The sequence below is a fragment of the Musca domestica genome, unplaced genomic scaffold (genome assembly GCF_030504385.1).
Source record: "Musca domestica strain aabys unplaced genomic scaffold, Musca_domestica.polishedcontigs.V.1.1 141, whole genome shotgun sequence".
Taxonomy (NCBI): Eukaryota; Metazoa; Arthropoda; class Insecta; order Diptera; family Muscidae; genus Musca; species Musca domestica.
In genome coordinates, this window is record NW_026712194.1 from 255,526 (window position 1) to 278,864 (window position 23,339).

At 34.2% G+C, this 23,339-nt stretch overlaps 1 protein-coding gene across 3 annotated transcripts in view; it reads left to right on the plus strand.

Annotated features, from left to right (window-relative positions):
• Nucleotides 1-22,170, plus strand: part of LOC101898833 (leucine-rich repeat-containing protein 70) — a 124,598-nt gene extending 102,428 nt beyond the window's left edge. For 2 of the 3 annotated variants that reach the window (XM_059119254.1, XM_059119255.1), the window contains 3 exons: nt 2,254-3,390; nt 10,388-10,548; nt 17,770-20,821. In XM_059119254.1, coding sequence (XP_058975237.1) covers nt 2,506-3,390; nt 10,388-10,548; nt 17,770-19,057 — 2,334 coding nt within the window. In that variant the 5' untranslated portion in view covers nt 2,254-2,505 and the 3' untranslated portion in view covers nt 19,058-20,821. Of the gene's footprint in view, nt 1-2,253; nt 3,391-10,387; nt 10,549-17,769; nt 20,822-21,152 lie in introns of those variants that run through there. The other variant, XM_059119256.1, reaches the window with a different exon arrangement.
• The last annotated feature ends 1,169 nt before the right edge of the window (nt 22,171-23,339 follow it).

The window sequence follows — 23,339 nt, forward strand, 5'->3', positions numbered from 1 at the left end:
TCTCACTTTGTCGTTGCATACTTTTAGGAATTGCCAAAGGTCACTTCGTTATGTTGAGTTGGAAAAAAAACAACAACAGAGTGGATAATGTAAAAACAAACAAATGTAAATAATTAATGAATAACTACTTACTGGGTTTATACTCGTATAATTAAAATTTGTGTCAAAAAAAAACGGCGAGAAAAATGGAGTAAGAAGACGATGTAGAGCGAGTTTTTAAAGGATCTTTTTTTAGAAAAGAGAAATATGTTTCTTGCTTCTTTGCTGAGAGTGGACAAGAAAGTATCTACAAATAAAAGATGGTCCCTTGGCAAATTGAGCAGAAGATTCTAAAAACTTAAAGTAAATTGATTGAAGTATAGGATATTTACTAAAATTAATGTTAGATAAAATACAGACAACTAAAGAACATAAATTAGCGACTCGGTCTATAGATGATAATTATAAAATATAAATGCCTTAATTTAAAAGTTAATTTCGAACAAATGACAATTTATAAAAAAAAATATCCCAAAAATTATAAACCGATTCTTTGTAACAGTTTTCTGCTATTCTTACGTTTATCAGTAATTTAATAAATATTTTACAAGGGTTTTCTTCACACAACCTGAAAAAATCATCGCACAAATTATTAACTTATTTGAAAAGTTTTCAATCAACAATTTAAAAACATTAAAACTCTAAATTGCCAAAATAATTTGGGCCAATTATTTTTGTCTAGACAGAGGTGTTCTTTTAAAAACGCCCACTACCAATATATTTATATTAATTTTAAAACACTTATTAAATACTTGATAAAGCTATTGATCGCATTTACCAAGAACAATAAAAATTAATTGGCAATATTGATGTCATTTAATATTTATTAAAACATTTAATTCAAAATAATTCGAATTACGGCACAATAGCCAATATACACATGTGGAAGAAAATCGGATTTTAAGTAATCACCTCTTAGTAGAACAGAAAGAAATAATCACTTTTTATTTTGCGGATTCCATTAACAATTAAAGTTGGTGCATACTTTAGGGCAGGTGGCTTTAAAGTTGTGAAGTTTCGCTAAAGAAACAAAATCTTTGAAGATTTGCAAACAAATTTAGCTTAAAGCATACTTTTAGGATTTTACATTAACACACAAAAGTTGGTGCATACTTTAAGGTGGTTAGCTTTCAAGTTGTCGGGATCACTAAAACGAAGCAATTTTCGGAAATTTGCAAACAAATCCACTTTAAAGCATACTTCAAGGCATTGTGCCATAAAACTCTCTTTAATGCCTACTTTTAGGCTGCATGCCCTGGTAAATTATGTCTTCTTTGTTGTTTTAATGACTTTTTTGAGACTTTTTTATTACCTTGCCTTCGACATTCAACTTGCTTTCTAACATGTTTTAATTTGTAGCATTTTTTTCTTTCTTTTTGTTGTGCAAAAGCCCCAACCGAACTGAAACTCATAAAACAAACAATTCCTATTCGCTGCTACTAGCGTCGACACCGCGGCAGCGCAAAACACAAAACATTAAATGTATTTTTGATTAGCTCTTAACTTTATCTGCAATGGAGTTCATTATTTCTGCTGAGTAAAAATCAATAACTTTATTCACAGCAAGTGCTTTGAGCTTAGCAATGTGGCACGAATGATTTGGAGGGGCGCCAGCATAGGATGTGGCATGTAAAATGCTAGGAAAAGTTTTTCATTCTGGTTTTGAAAAATTATGTTTACATTAAAATTTGAAAGCCATCAAGCTTTGACAGGGATATGGCGGAGTTTTTCGTACAAACCACCGTTTTCAATAATGGTTTGTTTGATTTTTCGGGGGAATTGTCAAATTTGCTAGATTTAAAAATTGTTTTGGAGAAAATATTGAGGGCAGGATTTTGGAAAGGAGAGCGATTATATATTGAATAAAAATTAAAACCAAAATTCGAATATGATGTAAATGATTGATATGTAGTACTTTCTTTTAAATGAACCAAGAAATACCTAAGAAAATTTGTTTTCAAGTAACGTTTATAGCTTTGTGGCGCCCAACGTGTGGTTTACAGAGAGACTTAGAATTACTCTCTTTTCTCCCATTTCTAGTGCCCTCTTTATGTCACCCAGTCTTTCACATTTTACAGCCTACATTAAGGCGTTCCATTTAAGTGTTCCATTTGTTCACATTTTATATTCATTGCCATCAGTCGTCCGTTGTCTAACAATTTTATATTCTTTAATTAAATCTTTATTTCTCCGTTTGTTCTCTTTCCATTTCAGGCTCATGTGTTGATTTACACACACACGCACACACAGAATGTGTAATTCTCCCATCTGTATTTGCCTCGCAACAACTACCAACGAAAAGCATTTAATTAGTTGTTAACTATTCTCAAAAGGTTTCACTACCTTTTGTCGCACTCGTCGTTGTTGCTGCTGCTGCTGCTTTTGCTGTAACCGCAAAATCGTTCGACAAACGACATTTCACCATTAAAGGAAAACGACAACCGAACAGCATCAACGCCAACCACAATGAAACATTTACACCGAATTACACATGTAAGATGGCGTTTGACATCATCGTCTTCGTCTTCGTCGTCGTCGTGCCGATCAACAAATACCTTATCCTCCCTGTTTAGTATACCTTGGCTACACTTAAGCTCATTACTTCTAATCCTGCTTAGCTATCACCAACACACTCAGGCGTTCTGTCCCTCCAAATGCCAGTGTCTGGGTGGCGATGCCAACAGCAAGGCCTTCTGTGTGAATGCCGCCCTCGAAGATGTGCCAATCCAATTGAATCCGGAGACCAAATACATAAATTTGACCCTGAACAAAATACGCAACATCCAGTTCACGCTGCCGTTCTATATGAAATTGGAGATATTGGATTTGTCGCGCAACATTATCGAAACACTGGGTTCGAAAAATTTCGAATACCAAACGGAAATGCGTACCCTAAATCTGAGTCATAATTCGGTGAGTTCCCTGCAAAAGGATGCCTTCAAGGGCCTGAGTAATTTGTTGGTATTGGATTTGAGCTACAATCGCATCGACATTGTTGATCACACGGCCATGAATAACCTGACCTCGTTGGTGGAACTGGATCTGACGAACAATAATATTATGAGTCTGGAGGATAATACCTTTCGTAATTTGATGTCCTTGGATATATTGATATTTAAGAATAACCAGTTGCTGGATGTGCCAGCCAATAATCTGAGACATTTGCAATCGTTAAAGTCTTTAGATTTATCGGATAATTTGGTGGAATACATACGCAACGATAGCTTTGAGGGACTGCGAGAGCTGGTGACGCTGACGGTGAGGGGCAATGTAATCAGTGAATTGGATTTGAGTGCATTCGAAGGTCTGATAACGCTGAAGCATATGGATATAGCCAACAACAATTTAACGGTAAGTTAAAGCTTTTAAAATTGTCCAAATAATTTAAGTAATGTAAGGCGGGATTATACATGATGTTAAAGTCATATGTAAAGCGACGTTTTCAACAATTATCTTTAACATTTTTAAAGCATATTTTTAGGCGCCACCCAGAATTTCTTAATCTAAAAAGAAACGCTTTATAGTATAGATAAATTTAATGATTTCTGGTATCTCCTTAAAATATGCTATAAAATTTGAAGAAAGCCATTTTACATATGATTTCGACATGATGTGTAATCGGACCTTTAGCTATTCTTTCTCAGTGTCTAGCAAAATTTTTATCTGCCAGACATTTTTCATAAAAATATTTTAAATACTACAAAACAAAGAGAAGTGCAAAGTCTCTCTAGCCAAAAAGATGCACACCAAAAAGTAGTCAACAAATAAAAATCCAAAAATATCTTTACAACTTTTTGGATATACAAACATGCATACATGCATACAAACTTACATATGTATGTATCTTTTGGCATGGTTAGCTTCAAATATTCTTTTAAGGAATACAATAAGCAGGTATTTGCCTAAAAGTATGCCATAAAGATACAAACACACATTTCAAGAGTTAGAAGCATATTTAACTTGTGTACGGATGTGCTAAGGGTCTTTACTATCTTTAGTTAAATATTAACACTTTAGGGTGGTTTGCATACAATATTGAATATTTTGAGGCCTAATAAAATAAAATTCATACGAAATGGAGCCTAAAATGGTTTCTAAATTCTTTAAAAATTTAAAAATATAAGCTTACAAAAATCAAAAAAATGGTCAATAGCAGTCTTTTTCCGCAAGAAACCGCGATGACCCATGGGGTCAGCTGCATAAAAATTGTAAATCTCAGAAGCCGTTTGATGTTTCTGGCATAAAGATAGATGAGAGGGTTCTTACCACGTGGAGACAGTGTGTGCCGACCCTGATGGCTTCTTCCATTTCCAAGAATGGGCCAGTTATTGAAAGTGCCATTTGCATAATTTTTTGCCTGGCCACCCTAATACCTCACCTAACATGTTTCCTACATGACCGCTGTATTGTTAGCTTCAAAGAATTTTTAAAGATATTTTAAGTAGTTTCCTGTTCAACATGCCACTTCTAGACCTAACATACACCCAAACATGTTAGGATATAACCATTATTCCAATACAAAGCCATGCACACACACACAGACATATACCTAGATTCCTACACATAGGTTGGTAACAATGACAATAAATTCTCTACCATTGTTAGGGGATGGGGGGATCCATACATAGGACATAACAATGTACAGGTTGTCCTGCTGTTTTATAACCAATGTTCATAACAACCAAGCCATCCATTTAAGCCATGGGGCCATAATATGTTTGTGGTCGGAGAATTTTTGTGTCTCACACACTACCGATGACAAAAAGACAACATACAGGCCATTGGAGACAGACACACACACATAAACCTGAATTTAAACGGAACCGGTGAGTGGCAATCCACAATAGGATGTAGTTAAGAAAGTATTCATGTGCAGAATTCAGAGTCATCCAAGAATTTAGTAGTTGTAGTATTTATTTTGTTGAAACCCTTGTGGGCGCTACATGCGGTGTCTCGGAATAATTGGGGAAAATCTTTCAAGGGAAAACTTTATGAAAACTTAAAAATTCTCATTAAATAAGTGTGGAAGAAAATGTCTAGAAGTTGTCAAATTTTTAGGTTATATACGAGATTCCTAAAGCTCTGCCAGGATTGACTCCAGGACCCGCAAACATTAAATAGGAAAATGATCAATTGCACTCTAATTTCTTGTTAGAAAGGATTTCATTAGAAGGAAGCCCCGAGAGTTTATGCAGATTGTTTTAGTTCGATTGGTGGGAGAAAGCCACGGTGAAAACAAGTGTCGATTGGTTGCTAAATTGGTGGGCATATGCTGGAAGTCATAGTGTGAAGATGGTTGTGTTGTGGTCAAAAGTTGTCCGTTTTGATGATGAGGAATGGTTTGCCTGAAAGATCTATGCTCGTGAATAATCGAATTATACTAGTCTTTTGAGAAATTTTCAGATTGGCCATTCAAATGAACAATTCAGATAACAAGAATATGCTTCTTTTGCATAGGGCATTCCAAAATTCGTTCATCACCCAATTATGAATAAAATATAAAAAATACAACAGCTTCTAAGAAATATTTCCTTTGTGGTCAACATATTTCAAAAAAACACGACAATATGAAACCGCACCCTCAATTTTGCTCCACAAAAAGTACCCTCCCTCACTCAAAAATGAATATTGAATTTTTTCTAAGTAACAATTTTAACACTTTGTTGTATTGTAGTATATCCTTTTATTTAAATACTTCTTTCAACACTTCATCTACCAACCACAACAACAGCAGCAGCAACATCATGAACTGAAAAAAACAAACAGGACTTTATTAAATTTCTTGCTTTCTCTCAAAGGAACTTCACTTATTATTTGTGGTCTTTAAATACATCAAACGAGGAATGAGGTCAGAAAAATATATACCATTCGGAAGAGAAGAAATTTATTTTAAAAATTGTGTTCTAGTTTTGCACAAAACAAGAAAAAAAAAAAGAAATAAATTCCTCAGGAAAATATGAAATGCTCCCTCGTCTGTTAGCCTGCATATGTGTGTGTGTGTGTGTGTGCGTGTGTTTGTTTGTGGCTATGAAAGGCATACAAGTGTGATATACAAATAAACATTTTGTTCTGGCATAAAACTATTATAACGATAGAGTCGTACATACACATATACATATGTGAGTGAGTGTGTGAATACATATTTACTAAAAAGATTTCTATATTTGTGAATGAAATTTATTTCTAGTTTTGCTTTTAACTCTTTTGCATCTCCATCCCCTTCACTCTTCCTTCCTTCCTTTGATTTTTATTATTGTATGTTTTTCTTTTTTTTTTTTTTTTGTGAAATATACAATAATTCATTTATTGAATGTATAGAGTTATTAATGCTCCAATTAAGTTTGCATTGCAATTTGCCTCGACTATAGCCCCAATGGAAACTGAAATTAAATGTATACCGTAGTTCAGATATTGTATCTTTATCTGGTAATTTTGTTGAAATGTTGGCCTGAAATTGAAATAAATATTAGTTTTTCATTTTATTATTATTGAAAATAGAAGCAAATTTCTTATTTTTAGAGCAATCTATTGGCCCCTAAAAGTAGGCAAACATTTTCTTTTTTTGGTTTATAATTAAAAGGCAACATGCAAATAGACCTAATGGAATAGAATATAGAAAACTATTACACATTTTGGGCTATTTATAAAAAAAATAAGATGTAATTAAGAAAAAAGCTTTTGCAAACAACTATGTACTCCATCAGAGATAGAACATTTTGCAATGAAATGCATGTTAAGATTTTTAAAATGTAAATGAGGGATATTATTAAATTGTGAAACTTGCCCTGGAATTGTGTATAATATAACAAAATAAAAATAGATCAGGCCGACAGATCATACCCTCAGCCAATGTTCGATTATTAAAATATAATTTTGACATCTGTTATGTTTATTCAAATTGTAAACCCTCTATGGAGTAGGTTCCGAAGGAGTGGGGCAATATTGTCTATTTCGTATCAGACCTAAATAAATATAATATAAATATTGCGATATGCTAGGTTTGGACTATATTGGTTAATTCCTTCTCTTTATGTTCAATATGTGATAATGTTTAGAAACTGTTAAAATGTTCGGTTGACTATAAGTGATACCTATAGACAACCGAAAAATGTTCACACTTCATCTAATACAGTTAAATATATTGGAATGGCAAAATTACAAGTAAATCGAACATTTATTTCCAATTTTATGCGAAATTATAAATGCCGATAATTTCCACATTCATCTCAGGTTTCTGGCTGAGAAAAATATTTAAATATAGCCAATTGTAAAGAATCGCTGACTAATTTCGCAAGTTATGACAGATAAAAGTATTGAAAATTATGTACCAAAAGGCTCCCCAGATATATATCATCTTCACAACAGATCTTGTGTTAGATGATTAAATGTTTGTATGTGTGAAATTTGAAGAGAGTTGGATGCTTATTTCGCTTTATTTGAGCGTTTTGTTTTTCAAAATCTTGAACCCAATGTGAGGGATGTACTAGAAGAAATAGTCCGATCGCCACCATTTTTATACCAGATCTTGTGTATATGGAAATATTGAGATGTTCCAAGTCTAAATGGAATCGGATTTTAATTTCCTGTTTTATGAGCTTCACGGTTATTCAAAAATTGTACCCTCTGTGGGGGACGTACCAGAAGAAATGGCCCGATCTCCGCCATCTTTATAACAGATATCGTGTTGATAGAAATATTGAGATGTGCCCATTCTGAATGGAATCAAATATTTTCGATTAATGATAAATGAGCTTCATGATGGTTTAAAATGTTGAACTTTTTTGGGGGAGGTGCCGACCTTAGGTTAATAAAAATACTGCGATCTGTGTTATTTGGAGACAATCCAACTCTTACATCACTTATTATACGAGTTATAATTATTCAATATTTTGACCCTTTGTGGGGAGGTACTTGATGGAGTGGACTGTTATTGTCCATTTCGAACCTGACCTAGCACTGATGCAAATATAGGTATTTGTAAAGTTGGAGAAAAATCGAATTATCTTTTCTCTTTTTTTGAAAATTTCGACCGTTTGTGGGGGAGGTACCAGAAGGAGTGGTCTAATATTTAATATTCCTGATCTCGTTCTAAATTTGATAATAATATTACCTTGTACCATGTTTAGACCAAATCGGATACTCCCTTGGGGAGTTATTGCACCAGAACCAGCACTAGCCAAACAGACAGATAGCCAAAGAGACGGGCGGACAGATCGACTCCAAATGTCCTGAAACGAATTTGGTCCAAAGAGCCCTTTGGTCTAAAGCCGTTATTTCGATAAGGCACATTTTGGTAGTATATGATATATACCCTCTCTAGCCATAGGGCTGAGGATATAAAAAAGCAATAGAGCATGAAAATTGTCAGGGGGCGGCCCGAAACCGCTCCGAAATGGTCAGTTCTTAAATATTATCAGAACACTTAACTTGAAAAATCCCATTTGTTGTGTTGGATACGTCGAGAAATGCCTTTCGGGACCACTTAGTGGAGTAAAAAAATGTGATTTTTGAAGCTAACTGAGCAAAGATTGATCCTAGCTCCAATATGTGATATAAATATATTATTTTTCAACGCAAGTCTATAACACGAATTAATACTTATCTAGGAGATTCTGTCAAATACTTAGTACAATAGAGCTATGAACAACTATTTATCAATTTTTCCCAGATATTTCCAATAGCTCAACTCTGTATGCCCTCTCTGTATGTATTCACATTAACTTACTGACATGTTCCGAACACTTCCATTCCATTATGATAGGTTAATTGTTTCAAAATTTACCCTTTATACACTAAAGACAACATTTCAACCTATCAAATTTGCCAAAAAAAATGTGTCTGAATGGAGTTCGAAATCCTTTTTGAACACATTTTTATTTCTCTTTTGATGAAGTGATTAAATATAATTTAGTTTAACTTAATAAACCCCTTCCTTTTTGTGTGGCAGTTAGTCAACCAGAAAGAGCTGTAAATGACTTTGCCAACAATGAAATATGATGTTTCGTTGAAAAGGAGAAGAGAAAAAAAAACTGGAAACCTTTCGAAAAAATACGACGTGTTTAAAAAGGGAAACTTTGTTGCTGATTATTTTGTTGGCTGACATTCCATAGCGCCCTGAAAAACGTGACCTTTTTACGACCACAGGAAAATGTTGGTGGCCAAAAAAAAACGCTCACAGGAAAGCGGACAACACACAACCACCATGACGACGACGAACACGTAACAAAATAAAAAATATACGAAATCCCTGACCAAACCATTCGCCAGTCATTGTGAAAGTCCTCCGTCCCAGTGACCGACCGTAAAATATTGTATTGTACTTAATAATATTTTACAACTTGAGATATGACCAAAAACAACAACAAATAAAAGCCATATATTTGTTGGTGTGAGTGCAACGGAAACGGAAATGTATGTTAGGCGTTTCCTTTAACCAACTTCTAAGCAATGCTTGTTAACCATGGACTTGCAAACAGTCCACCTTCATTTCAAGGCGATGGTGGGTAAAAGCGTCTGGTAATAAAATCAATCTTTTCAAAAAGCAAATTTGTTGCCAGCCAGTCCCAAGCCAGGCCCGAACAAACAAACCAAAACTATTTTGCCATAAAAACCCCTTATAACACCACACAACAGTTACTACTGAAAGTGGCTGAAGGAAGGTAGCAAAAAAAAAAAAAAAAAAACACCGTCTAACACTTCTTTTTGTGGACTGGTTTTTTGTCTGTTTGGATTTACTATACTCTAAACAGCCACCTGAGAGAGCTTTTATCCCGGGGTTTCTTTCGTTCGTTTGCACATATAAATTTACTACGAAAATAAGCTTAGTCTAAGGACCCGGAAACAGTAGCAGGAGTGGCACAAAAACCCTTAGACGACTATGAAAAATTTGTAGCCAAAAAACGTGCCACTGGATCGCGATAGTGCCATAAACAATACGTGCTGTTGAATAATATTTGAAAAATGAAATTTGAGAAATTGGAAAATAAAATGAGACAAGGGGGGAGAGAGAGAGAGGGAGAAAAACATCGCACACAACATAATAAAGCTTGACACAGAAGTCGTTTAGCTGGTTTTGGAGGACATGCAATTATGATGTTGACAGTAATAAATCTGAACTTGAGAAAAATACTGGATTTTAGAATAAAAACAAACAATATCTCATCGGGGCTGACTAAAAGGGAATGCTATATTTTTTTGTTTCCTTGATATTTTAGACATTAATCCCAGTCAAGGTTCAGCTGCTTTTTAACCGATTTTTAATTAAAATATTTTCTCGTTTTTTTATGTGCAAACTCCTTAAAATGTCATTAATTACATTTTTTCTGCTTCTTCTTTCTATGTTTTTTAGATGGTGCCCACCCAACAACTTTCGAAACTCTCCAATTTAACACACCTCACTTTGAGCGGAAATCGTTTCACCCATCTACCGGCTGTGGCTTTCCTAAATTTGTTTCATTTACGTGAATTGCATTTGAATCGTTTGGATTTTCTGCAACGCATTGATTCGAGGTAAGTCGAGTGAGATTTATTCATGATAACCACCTCCTCCCCCTCGTCTCCCTCCTACGAACCCCCCATAACCGCACCATGCCATGTGCAATTTTTCGATTAACGACCGCATTTAAGTATGGAAAATATATCCACTTAAAAAACTATTACGAATTTCCATCCATTAATGAATGCTAATGACACTGTAAATTGGAAAATGTTTTCCTTTTTTCGTTTTTCCGATTTTTTTACGTTCGACGTTACGTTACGAAAATCAGCATTTTCTCAAATTATCCAACCATTAAAATAAACATTATGTGTATAATAATAATGCATATGAAATGATGTGTTACATTGCGACATAATGATACACTGGGAGAAAAAATACAAGGATGGAATCTTTCGGCTTTTAAACAAAAATATCCACTGATACTTGGAGTTTTTTAAATTTTCCCTAATTTTTCAGTCTGATTTACATGCATATGCTATGGATTTGTAAATCTTACAGTAAGGTTTTCTCAAGGGCTGAGGTAGACGAAGTCTTTGCAAACGTTGATTAAAGGACCCAAAGATATGGTTTCCATGCAAATTGTCGACCTGATGATCGTTACACCCACAAAACTACAACATTTCTCCGATTTTCCTGATTTTACTTGGGAAGTACTCGAAGAGCACTAAATGTACTCACCATTTTTTTGTGTTATTTGGCAATGCTGGCGTTTTCTGCTGTTTGAAAAAAGGAAAGTGTGGGAGTCAAAGAGAGTAAGAGTCTACTCTAAAAGTAAGAGAAGAGATAATGAGTTGTTGATATTGATCGACTCGTTTACTGTCAGTAGTCGTCTCGTTTGCGATCAAAATTTAAACATCTTTTGATGGAGGGAGGATCGATTCGGTGGCGTCGGTTCCCTGGTGATGAGCTTGCAAGTCGCAGCTGTTAAAAATCGGTTCAAAGTTTGTAGGTTTGTTGACGCTGAGGTTACGAACCTTAACAAGTGACCAGTCGTTACCAGTCGCATTACCAATTTAAGAAGCTACTACCATTTACCTAATTTTCTCCTAAAAAGGATTATGCATCTAACATTCCAGTAGAACCTGTAGAAAAATTGAAAAGAAAACGAATAAAAATGGCAGAGAGTGACGTTACCCTTTAAAAACGATTTACCCAACAAATTTAGCTGAGTAAAAAAATAGCAGAATGATTGTCAACTCTTGATTGGCTGAAATTCTGAAGCATAGCCAGCTATTTTTGGATGTTTTTAGAAGCTTTATGTTCCAACTTTTTTTGGACAACGTAGTTCTTTCAGAGAGAACTTCACATTTCTTTCATTTACTAGTTTTGCAATTAAAAAGATACATGAAGTGAATGAATCGGCATAACGGAACGAAAAGATCGAACGAATTTAAAAGTCGAAAAACTGCTGTTATTTTCGGTAAAAATTTGTCCGAATTCGTCTTCTTAATCCTAGCTCTCAGCAAGTTCGTTTGCACACATTCAACAGCTTATTCGCCCAATGCTTTGAAGTTATTGAGAAATAGTTTTTTACATGTCAAATTTATTTTAAGTATTATTTGATGTATGGCTAGGAATATGTTGGACTTAGGAGAATTTGTGCATTAGTGCAGATTAAATTGTGTTTTTCTCCGCTTTGCTTGATTGATACACATTCATCCATATGAAAATTTATTCATTCAATATTATCCACTCACTACCTACAATTATTTCAGTAATTTACGTTTTCATGCAACAACATGAAGCGGGGTTCGTTCATGGCATTGGAATGGAGTTACCAATACGGAGACTCTAAAACAGTGGGACCTTTTTAATTACAACTGTCAATACACTTGCTAAATTTACAATTTTTGTTCAGAAACTAGATCTACTACGTCTACTTCTTTTCGCTCCGCACATTTTACGAATTCTAGTCCGATATTTTTTTCAAAATTCGGGATGATTTGGTCTTATAAGAGAATGAAAGAGAATTAGCCTGAATTTAATTTGGTTAAATTTTAAAATTTTATAAAACTCCAAAAAATCGTCCCAAATTGTCCCACAGTTTCACCTGCTCCTGTGTATTATTTGTAGATATTTTTAAAATTTCGAAAAACAAAATCATTAAAATTCTCAGTAATGAAATGAAATTATGCTAATTTCAGGCAGAAAATGTTTCACATTATTTATGTATTAATGGCACTGTACACGTCTCTCGGGTATATTACCTTGTCGAGCGGTGCTAAGCTTTGGAATGACAAGCTTGTACTTCATACATGTATCCTTGTGTATGTATGTGTGTGTGTTTAGCTTGTTTTGCATTAAATCCTTATTATCTAACATTAAATTGCTGGCACAACAACAGAAACACACACGCATGCACAGACATACATACATATATACATACAAATACAATTATATACACATATATATTGAGCGATGTGTTGTTACACATTTTATGGCATTATCCGGTTGATACGATATCATTAACATTAATACGGTTTCTGCTGTTTCTGCTCTTACCGAAACCCACTCCCCCTTCGTACGCTGGGTATCCTGTGTGTGTGGTGTTTTTGTTGTTATTTTGCAATGATTCACTTTAGCGTCTATGGCTTTGTAAAGGCGCGCTGCATCAAACGTTAATGTTTGTTTTCATTGGAAATGTTATGCCTATTTGTAGCTACCGTCGTTGTTGTTGTTGCTGTGCTGCTATTGGTGTTGGTGGTCGGCGTCTATATATGTGGCTGATGGCAAAGGTATCGTCATTATTACACAAACAAATAAACACTTGCTGCATATTTTCCCAGGCTCATTTACCAAAGAGCTTTTAAGGCTCAATAAGTGTGCGCTGGTGTGTGTGTGTGCATGAGCGATGTTTTCAATTGCGAAAATGTTTGTGAATTCAGTTTCTATTTTTCCTATTCCGTATAAAATAACAAACAGTTTGTTACAAATACATACACACACACACATGACCCATCCATGCTTTGTTTTTTCCTGAGTGCGTGTGTTTGTTTTTATTTTTCTTTTGAATGCAAAAAGGACCTGAGACCAAAGAATACTTAATATTTTATTTAGTGTATGGCATAATTATTATTGACCCGTATAATGTTTGTATTATTGTTATCAACAATATATTCAAAATTATGCAAATGTGGTGATGTGATCGCTTAAAAAGAAAAACAGAATTGTGGTCATTCTTGTTTCATATTCTGTAATGCATGTGGTAGATATGTATGGGAAAATTAGAAGAAGGAGAAGATTATTTATCAAGCATCAATGCTTAAAGACCGGACATATTCCTTCAAATTCAAAATTCTTAATATATTGAATATGACTTAAAAATATGATACAATTTTCAATAATCCTACAAAAATTTAGTTAGTTTACATATGATGTTAGAGTCTTATGTAGAGTGACTTTTTCACAATTATCAGCAGTGTTTTTATACCCTCCACCATAGTATGGAGGGTATATTAAGTTTGTCATTCCGTGGGTAAAACCTCGAAATAAACATTTTAGACCCCACAAAATACTTATATTCTTAATCAGCATAAAATTCTATGTCGATTTAGTGTTGTCCGCCCTCCTGTCTGTCTATCCGTCTGTGGAAATCACTCTAGCCTCCGAACGAAATGAAGTAGGTAGATAAAACTTTACTCAAACGTATATTATATCTGCAGTACTTTTGGTATTAAAAATGGGTCCTGTAGGTCCACGTTTTGGTATAGCCCCCCATATAATGGTACATCCCTATTTTTGGTATTTTGATTATTTTACCGATATTATTCATCGATAATGTTTCAAAATTGGTATTTGAGGTTCGTAACGCATACTACAGCCTATGACAGAAAATTCTCCGTGCAGGTCCATGTGTTCGTATAGCCCACATATAACTCCCGATTTTATGTATTTTGATGATTTCAGCAACATTATTCACTGGAATCGTTTCAAATTTCGTATTGGAAGATCTTATTGATTACTACAACCTATTGAAAAAATTTCGTATGCAGGTCCACGTCTTCGTATAGCCCCTATATATGGCGGAACCTCTCGATATTGGGTATTTTCATGATTTTAGTGACATTATTTACCGGAATTATTTAAAATTTCATATTTGAAGTTCGTAATGGGTGCTACAGCCTATGGGTGCTACAGCCTATGTACGGTACATCCCGATATCTAGTATTTTTTGCTTTTAGCGACATTTTTCACCGAAATTGTTTCAAATTTGTTATTTGAAGTTCGCAATGAGTACCCGTAAGCAAGTCCACGACTTCGTATATTCTCCATATAACAGTTTTCATTTAAGTGATAGTTTCCGGAAAACATAGCAAATTGGTATTCTCCCCCCAAAAATTACTATTAATCTTTTCAAAATACCTTGAAAATTTGAATTATATGTTGACGGCGTCTTTACACAATTCAGTATTTTTCGTGATTATAAAATATAAATTATTAAAACCCCCACAATTATTCATGCTTTTCTTGCACCTCCCATAAAAATTAATTTCCCTTTGAAGAGTCACTTTACGTCAATAAATTAAGTTCTCGAACCTAAAAATTTACAAAATATTTGAATTTTATTAACACACTTTCCTTGGCAAAATTAAAAATACAACCGTTAAACCTTAACTTTATTAATAACACATACATACTCGCACATTTGTATCTGTGTGACCCCACATGACATCTAAAAATATACCATTAACCTTACTTACTAATTTCTCTTCAGATCTCATTTGGGGCCGGAGAATAGATTGCCGTTCATTTTTTGGGGAATGTATTTGTTTTTCCGTTCTATGACAAGCGACAGTCATATTAATCTAATAAAGAGCTCATTTTGTTAAAACTGACAGCTATATTAAAACGACCAAAATATGAACAGCACCGAACGACAGAAAAATCCAATAAGTTTATTATGAGATGAGCCGCAAGCCAAACGGAGGACAGACAGACAAACAGACAGGCATTTGGAAAATCTAATACAAGGAGCTCTGTGGAAGCATGTCACATAGCTAAAGTGCCAAGCACACTCACACACACACACTCACACTCACATAAATTATGATAAACAACAAATGGGAAAATATGTTGTTAACATTACTCAACATTCCACATTCCGTAGGCCTAACACGTTCTGCCTGCCTGCCTGCCTGCCGAATAGTCATTAAATTTTCCTCAAGGCCGAACACAGCACAGTTTCCACCAAAAACTACCAAGAAAATGGGAAAATTTTTATCATTACTTAACAAATATGTTTTTCAATTTTGCTGTACAAGTGAGCGTTGCTGTTGCTGTTGTTGGCAATTTGTAAAATGTTTAATTGAAAACAATTTTGGAAAGGGTGTCAAATTGGTTGTGGGACAAAACAATGGAGGGTTGTGACCTTAAATTGGGGGGTGAATATGGCTGTTAGATGTTATCTGAAACCACTTGGAAATACAAGACATTCCTGACCCTCCCCCACTCCATCCGAAAACTATGTTTATCCTTTTTTAATTGTTGAGTATCAGTTTTAAGCCATTTAGCAAAACAACACTCATTAACCATTACCACCCAGCACAGATCCAATATCCAGTCTGAGGGACAGACGGTTGTTAAGGAGTTGATATCACGTAGCCTCTGCTCTGAAAGAAACTCATATTTAAATTAATGTTATCCATATCCTTTGAGCCGTCGGTGTTACCCTTACGTTGTAAGTACTACAAGTATCCTTTGCGCCCTGCTCTTCAGGGGTAGCCAGCCAACGACCTTCTCTGTTCCCTGTGTTTTCGTTTGTCCTTCACCTCTTCCACATGTTGCAAAATCATGTGTAAACCTATACCTGTTCCTCATTTTGTTTCATGTCTCAAACGAATGAACATTTATCCTTCCCCCACCCTTCCATGGTCTTTTCCCTTGGTTTGCTTTGCTCGCTGAAGTGTTAAAGTACAATTTTACAAAAGCGACTCCCTCGTCAATGGTAGCTGCTACTCTGCCGTTTTTCAAAGAATATATTCCATTTGCATTGAGGGATTCCTCATTTGTGAAATTGTAGCGCCTGTTTGTTGTTGTATCGGGGATCCCTTTGGCATGCTTGATTTCCATTCGTGCAATAAATATCTACATCGTCGGTAATACCGGTGGGAAAAGTTAAAAGGAGACACTCGAAGGGCGCTTTTAAAGCACAAAGTCAATACATCGATCAGATTATCCCTGGGAATATTTACATGGAGTCAAGGGATGGATAGCTTTTCAGGTTATTTACCAGGAATACTGATTATAGTCAATGGGCTATTAAATGACTCGGTGGGAGGAGGGAGTGGGAGAAGGGAGAGAGGAAGGAAACGGGGAAGCAGGTAGTTCTAGGATGTTTTTGTTTTCGTTTCATTTTACGTGTTAGAAAAACATTTCAGGTGATGATGTAGAGCCTAATACAATGGGTCCTTTTTTATTTGGTACTTCTTAAATATAGAAACTTTAAGTGGTTTTGACCAAGACTGGAGTCGGAGTCAACCCATATTCATGGATCCGAAATTAGTTCCAGGAAAATTTCGGATGTTTATGGGGTTATTAAGCCTGAGGGTATCAAATATAAAATGCGGAATGAGAGGCAAGTGATTCTTCTGGAACCAGATTTCGACCACATACAAAATGAAGCCCACTTAATTTCGATGTCTCAATTTTAAGGAATTTGAAATAGGGCCCCATTTTTTGTATAGTTCTAAAAGTAAACCCTTCTCCCGAATATAATTACCTTTACTATTTTTAGATTAATTTTTCAACCGTATTATATGTAATTTGGCGTTAGGATATTAGAGAGTCTCTCAGATGAAATGGTTCGATATAAGTCCCATATCTCAATACTGCCCTGAACTGTCCTTTTTCGACCAAAAATGGATTATATTTAATACTTTGAAATCCCAATTGGTTCAGATAAAGGTCCAGATTTTGGATTTTTAGTCGAGATTTGTCGTAAGAAAACATTTTTTGAATTGCACACAGTCTACGATTTTGAGTATCTAAACAGATCAAAGTGCAAACTTAGTTTAAAATATTCAGGGCTTCATTTTTGGAAGGTATAAAATTAAAAAAATTTTCCCTAGTGTAAATGGGAATTTGTTTGCATTGTCAAAGTAGCTTCGGATTTGAGATCTAATTATATATCTCACAACTAAAGCACCCCCTATTGACAGTTTATTCCTTTGATAATTGTATTCCTTTAACTCTCTTATTTAATCTCATCTCCTTTTCTCTCTCTCCCATTTCAGAGCCTTTGTGGACAACACGCATTTGCAAATTCTCCATTTGAACAACAATCCACTGCTCAGCGATTTACCCATGCGCCTGTTCCAGGGCAATCCCAACATAGTTGAGGTCTACATGCAAGCGAACAGTCTACAGACCCTTTATGCCGCTCAATTCCCCATCGATCAACTGGAAAAACTTTATCTGGGCGATAATCCGTTGCAATGTAACTGTACCCTCTTTTGGCTGTGGCGTTTGGTAACCGGAAACTTTGAGAATGGCATTCAAGGTCAAGACATGAAACCGGGCAATATGATGGGACATCATGATGCCGGTTCGGTGGCAGCTTTAGGTGCGGAACCCAATGCCGAAGGGGATGATGATAACTTAATACGGGTAGCAGCCTATGTGGCTGAGCGAAAAAAAGATGTTACGGCCAAATTCCAGAATACAAACCCATCGGTGGCCTCAAGCAGTGGTTATCTGAAATTGGATGCAGAGCGAATTGGCTGTGAAGTGTGGCATGACAACAAGCGGACACGCAAGCATTTGGCCGCCATGACGGAGAGTGAAATCACCTGCCCGGCCCATGTGGTGACAATTGTTTGCGCTGTGCTGACCTGCCTGCTGGTGGTGATGACAGGGGCCAGCATCATTTTCTATATGCGCTTTGTCAAACGACGCCGAAAGCTTATGCATGATCGATCTCTGCGTTCAGGCAAATCCATTGTCAATGTTCACGATCGCATCCTGCCTCATCAGCCGCTCAGTGCAGCCTCGAATGGCGGCATTGCTGGAACCCTAATGAACGGCGGCTATCCACATCACACAATGCAGCCCCAAAGGACAACGCTCAGCCACAATATGCATCCCATGCATCATCAGGACTATCACCAGACCTTGCCGCAGGTTGACAAACTGGAGTTGGAGCGTTACTTGACCGCCCAGGCAATAGCCAATGAATACCGGGCCCTGAAACCCTGGGAATTGCCACCAGTCAAGGACTCCAATACCTATACCGATGAGCCGGAACATTTGTACGAGAAATTCGATCATTATGACTATCCGGATGCCCACTCCATGTCCAAGTCCTCAAATGGTAAATTAATGATGGGCTCAACTACACTCTCCTCCAGCGGTGGTGGGGTTGGTGTTGGTGGCGGCATTGGTATACATGGCTATGGCGGTGGAGGCACCGGCACCATGAGCAGCAGCGGCATGAGTAGCATGGGTGTAGGTAGTACAAGTAGTGTTGGGGGCGGTGTTGGTGGTGGTACTCTTAACAGCAAACCCCATATAGTTTATGTATGATACAATGGTAGAGAGAGGATGATAATCGATAACGAGCGATCTTGTGCATCATCTAGTGATACTGTGGCATTAAGCAATTGTTTAAATAATAATTATGATAATACTATGTGTAGTTATATTAAATTAGTTTAAACTCATCGTACACTTGTAATGGAAAACAAAGGAAAACAAAAGAAAAACAAAGAGGAAAAACTCAACTAATTTAAATTGGGAAAGCCCAAAACCGAAAAACAAGCAAACAAATGAAGGAGGATCAAAAGAAATGTTCAAAACAACAAAGCCCATTAAAACGGCAGAACTAAACGTAAAAGAAAGTTAGCTGAACATTAAAAACAAAAAAAGTAAAAATAAAAAATAACAATAATTTAAAACAAAACAAAATTAAAAACTTGGCAAAACAGGGAACTAATTTAGCATGACAAGTGGTAGGATTTTTTTGGTTTGGTAAATGAAAAAAGAGGAAATTTTGGTGGGGAAAACAAAGGGAAACAAAGAGGAAATTTCGATGTTAAATTTGTAATTTTCGATTATAAGAGTATATTAACTCTCACCCTGTATACTCTTGATAAGATAATGGGAATTCTAATGACTATTTTTGTTGGGCGCCATTCAAATTCAGTTCTAGATAAATAGGCCTGACGTACTTAACAGCCAAATTCAAGATCAAACCCTTAACTTTAAGTATTGACATCTCACACTCTCTCTTTCTCTCTCTCCCTCTGCCTCTCTCTGCGCACTGGGCATGGTTGAAATGTACATCATATCTTTTATGAAAAATTAATTTTTTTGCATAGAAATTAGACATATTTTTGGACAAAACTGTAAAATTTCGGCCTTAAAAATTCTTGGCTTTGATTTGGAACTTTCCATTGATTTCACACATGGAGAGTGAATTTAGAGTCTTCAAATGACAATTTACTTTACCTAGATACGCAAGTTTAAATCTTCAATTGTGTTATTTTTTAATTTCTCCTCTTTTGCCTTTGATTTTCCTCTTTGGTAGCCAAAAAAAGAAACAACAACCACAACAAAATGTTGGAATACCACAAAAAATGCATGCATTATGCATTCATAGCGCAAAGTACTATACAAGAAAATATTAGCAAAACAAAAACCCAAAAAAAAACTATATATAAAAGTGAAAACAACAAATGGATAACATAACATGCAAAATGAAACAAGGGATTATATAAAATTTAATTAAAAAATATTTATTAAAAATACACACTCACACACATACACAAGCAGCGTATTTTTGTTCAATTTTTTCCATATGACAACAAAACCAGAAAAAAATGAAAAAAAAAACTACAGATTATTTATAGAAAACCAATCAAATACTTAGAATTCGTAACACCATAAATTATAAATTTAAATTGAAACTAAGGTAAAACATGCTACAAATGAATACGAAATAAGCCAACTAAAACCCCAGATATTTTCGGTTTTTCGGTATAGACTTGTTGGGCAGAAAGAAAGAACTCTGTATTAAAGTGTTAACATTTTCATTTTTCGAATGGTTTTTTGTTGGTCAACCAAAAACAAAAAAAAAGAGAAAATAGAAAAGAAAATGAAACACAACCATCTGTAGACAGAAGGTCATATACCAAAACCAACAATTTGTACATAGTAACTATAACAACTGAAAAAAATTAAAATTAAAAAAGCATGGAAACAAGGAAAAGCAAATCAAAATTTAATTAAGGGTCTGATTCAAAATAGCGATTTAAAAATTTGGCAATGGAAGTCATTTAAGTTGTTTTTTTTTAGAAAAAGATATTTCACCCCTTTCGATACTACATTTCATTTAGTGTTGCATGTAGTTTTTCGTTGTCCTGAAACAGATCCTTAATGTGCATGGGTGTCATATTTCCTTTTGATTTTCAATTTATTTTCCAAATTTTGCGTAATTAGTTTCCACTTGTATGTATTTTGAAATTTCTGATTAAAAATGAAACTAAAGAAGTTCCTGGTTTTTGCTTTGTAAAGTAAAATAAAATATACCTCTATTTTCGTTTTCTGTTTTGCTGTCTTAAATTATTTTGAAATTTTTTTTTTTATTAATATATTTTATGTGTTTTATTTTTAATTTCAGGTTACTCTTAACTTACCATAAAATAAAAAAGTGACAATATTGAGAAAAAAAGAATTAATAAATATATAAAAAACATAGATTGTGTAAATATTATTAACAAAAAACAAAACAAATTCTATATGTATCCATAACACAGGGCTGCAAGTGATTTAGAAACTTTTTTTGAAATCTGGAAAATTTAAAATCCAAAAATTTAAAAAAGAAATTCAATCTTTGTAGCACTGTGTTAATTATGTGTAAATATATTCTTAAATTTAATTTTAAATATGTTTATTTTTTATATATAAATAAAAACTGTAAATTAAAAACAAAATTACACCTTTATTTTTTTCTTATTTGTAAAACTATTTTTTTAAATTAACTTTTGAAACACACAAATATTTTGTACAAAAACTATTATGGGAAGCTACCCACCCAACCATTACATGTTTAGGTTTCTCATCATTCTTTAAAATCATTGATAGATTTCTCAACAAATTAACCAAATTTAAAGAATTTATTATTAACTATTTCATATAATTTAAAAAAAAAAGATTCTTTTTGAATTACTTTATTTTGATATGGCCTTTTTTACCGGCGAAAATGCAAATTTATTTAAATTATTTAATAAAACAAAAATCATTATTATAACTCATAAAGAAAATTACAACTAAAACAAAATTATATTAAATACAATTTTCATTAAACATACTTTACGAAGAAAAACAAAACAAACAACAACCAACAAATTCTGCAATATTGAAATAAACTAACTTTAAATTAAAAATTTAAAAACCCATAGAAAAAGATAAGCAAACTAATACTGTAAAATTTCTATAAAAAAAGCAACACACAAAAATTGTATTTAATTAGAATAAATACAGATTATTATAAATTATAATTAAATTAAAGATAAATAACAACAACAAACAGAAGAACAACACAAACAAAATAAAATTAAAAAAAAATAAAATGTTATTTCTTATACAAAGACTGAAAAAGGTGGAAAAAATAAAGAAATAAAAATAATTACAAAAAATTACTCAAAATGTGGTTTATTTCTCAGATATTTTGAAAGTTCCGTAAAAAATGTCAGCATAAGAAAACAATCCTTAAACATCCCAGATTTATTGGTTCTCATGATTCTTGAAAAATTATGCACGATTGGATCTCCCATGGCCCTGATAGAATATTCTTTGAAATTGATAAACACAGCGTAATGTTCTTGGAAAAAATATGCCTTGAATATATCGGAAAAAAATATAGTTTTGTGGTCCTTAAGAAACTGCTAAAATGCATTTTCTTTCAATCCTCGATGGTCCTACAAAATATATTTCAAAAAAGACCAGCTATGAAATCTTTGAAAATGATAATTATTAAAAAATTATACGCTACATATATCACATTCCATAAAAATACTCTTTAAAACGTTTTGGTCCTTCAAAAAAATCTCTTCAAATCGTACACGATTATATCTCTTATCTCTCATGTCGACTAGATCTCTCGTTGCAATTGGAAAATTATTATCTAAAAATTCTGAGTACAGCTTTGAGGTTCTTCAAAAAAGCTCTATGGACCTGAAAAATATATTCATTGAAATTTAGCATAACAGATGTCATGGTTCTAGAGAAGATTTTCTTTAAAATTCACAATTTTAGCTGTCGTGATCCTTGGAAAATATATTCTTAAAGAAATCCACAAACACAGCTTCATGGTCTTTGAAAACAATATTATTTAAAAAAAAAAATTAAATAACATATTTCGCTCCGAATACGGTCGTTTGTTCCTTCAAAACAAATAAATAAATAGCCAATGGTTACACCTCTCCTTAAAAAATCTCTGATTGCTGCTCTCATGGTCGTTGAGAATATATCCATCCTACTCCATTAAAGTCACAAAGGGGTGGAATGTGATAAGAATCTCAGTACACAGTCATATGTGTGTCACCCTGTCTCATGGTTGTTATTAGAAATTTCAGAGCATACTTTTAGACATGACATTTTATTAAATTACGGAACTAGTAAAAAAAAAGCCATGTAACTAACGGTTTGGTTCAAATAAAAAAACAAAAACAAGTAAAAAAGCTGTAAATTCGACCGGATCGAATTTTGAATACCCTCCACCACTTGGAACGAATATGGCTATTTTGAAAAAAATAAAATCCGTTAAGAATTCTGTAAAAATTTTAAAAATACCTAATGTAGCCGT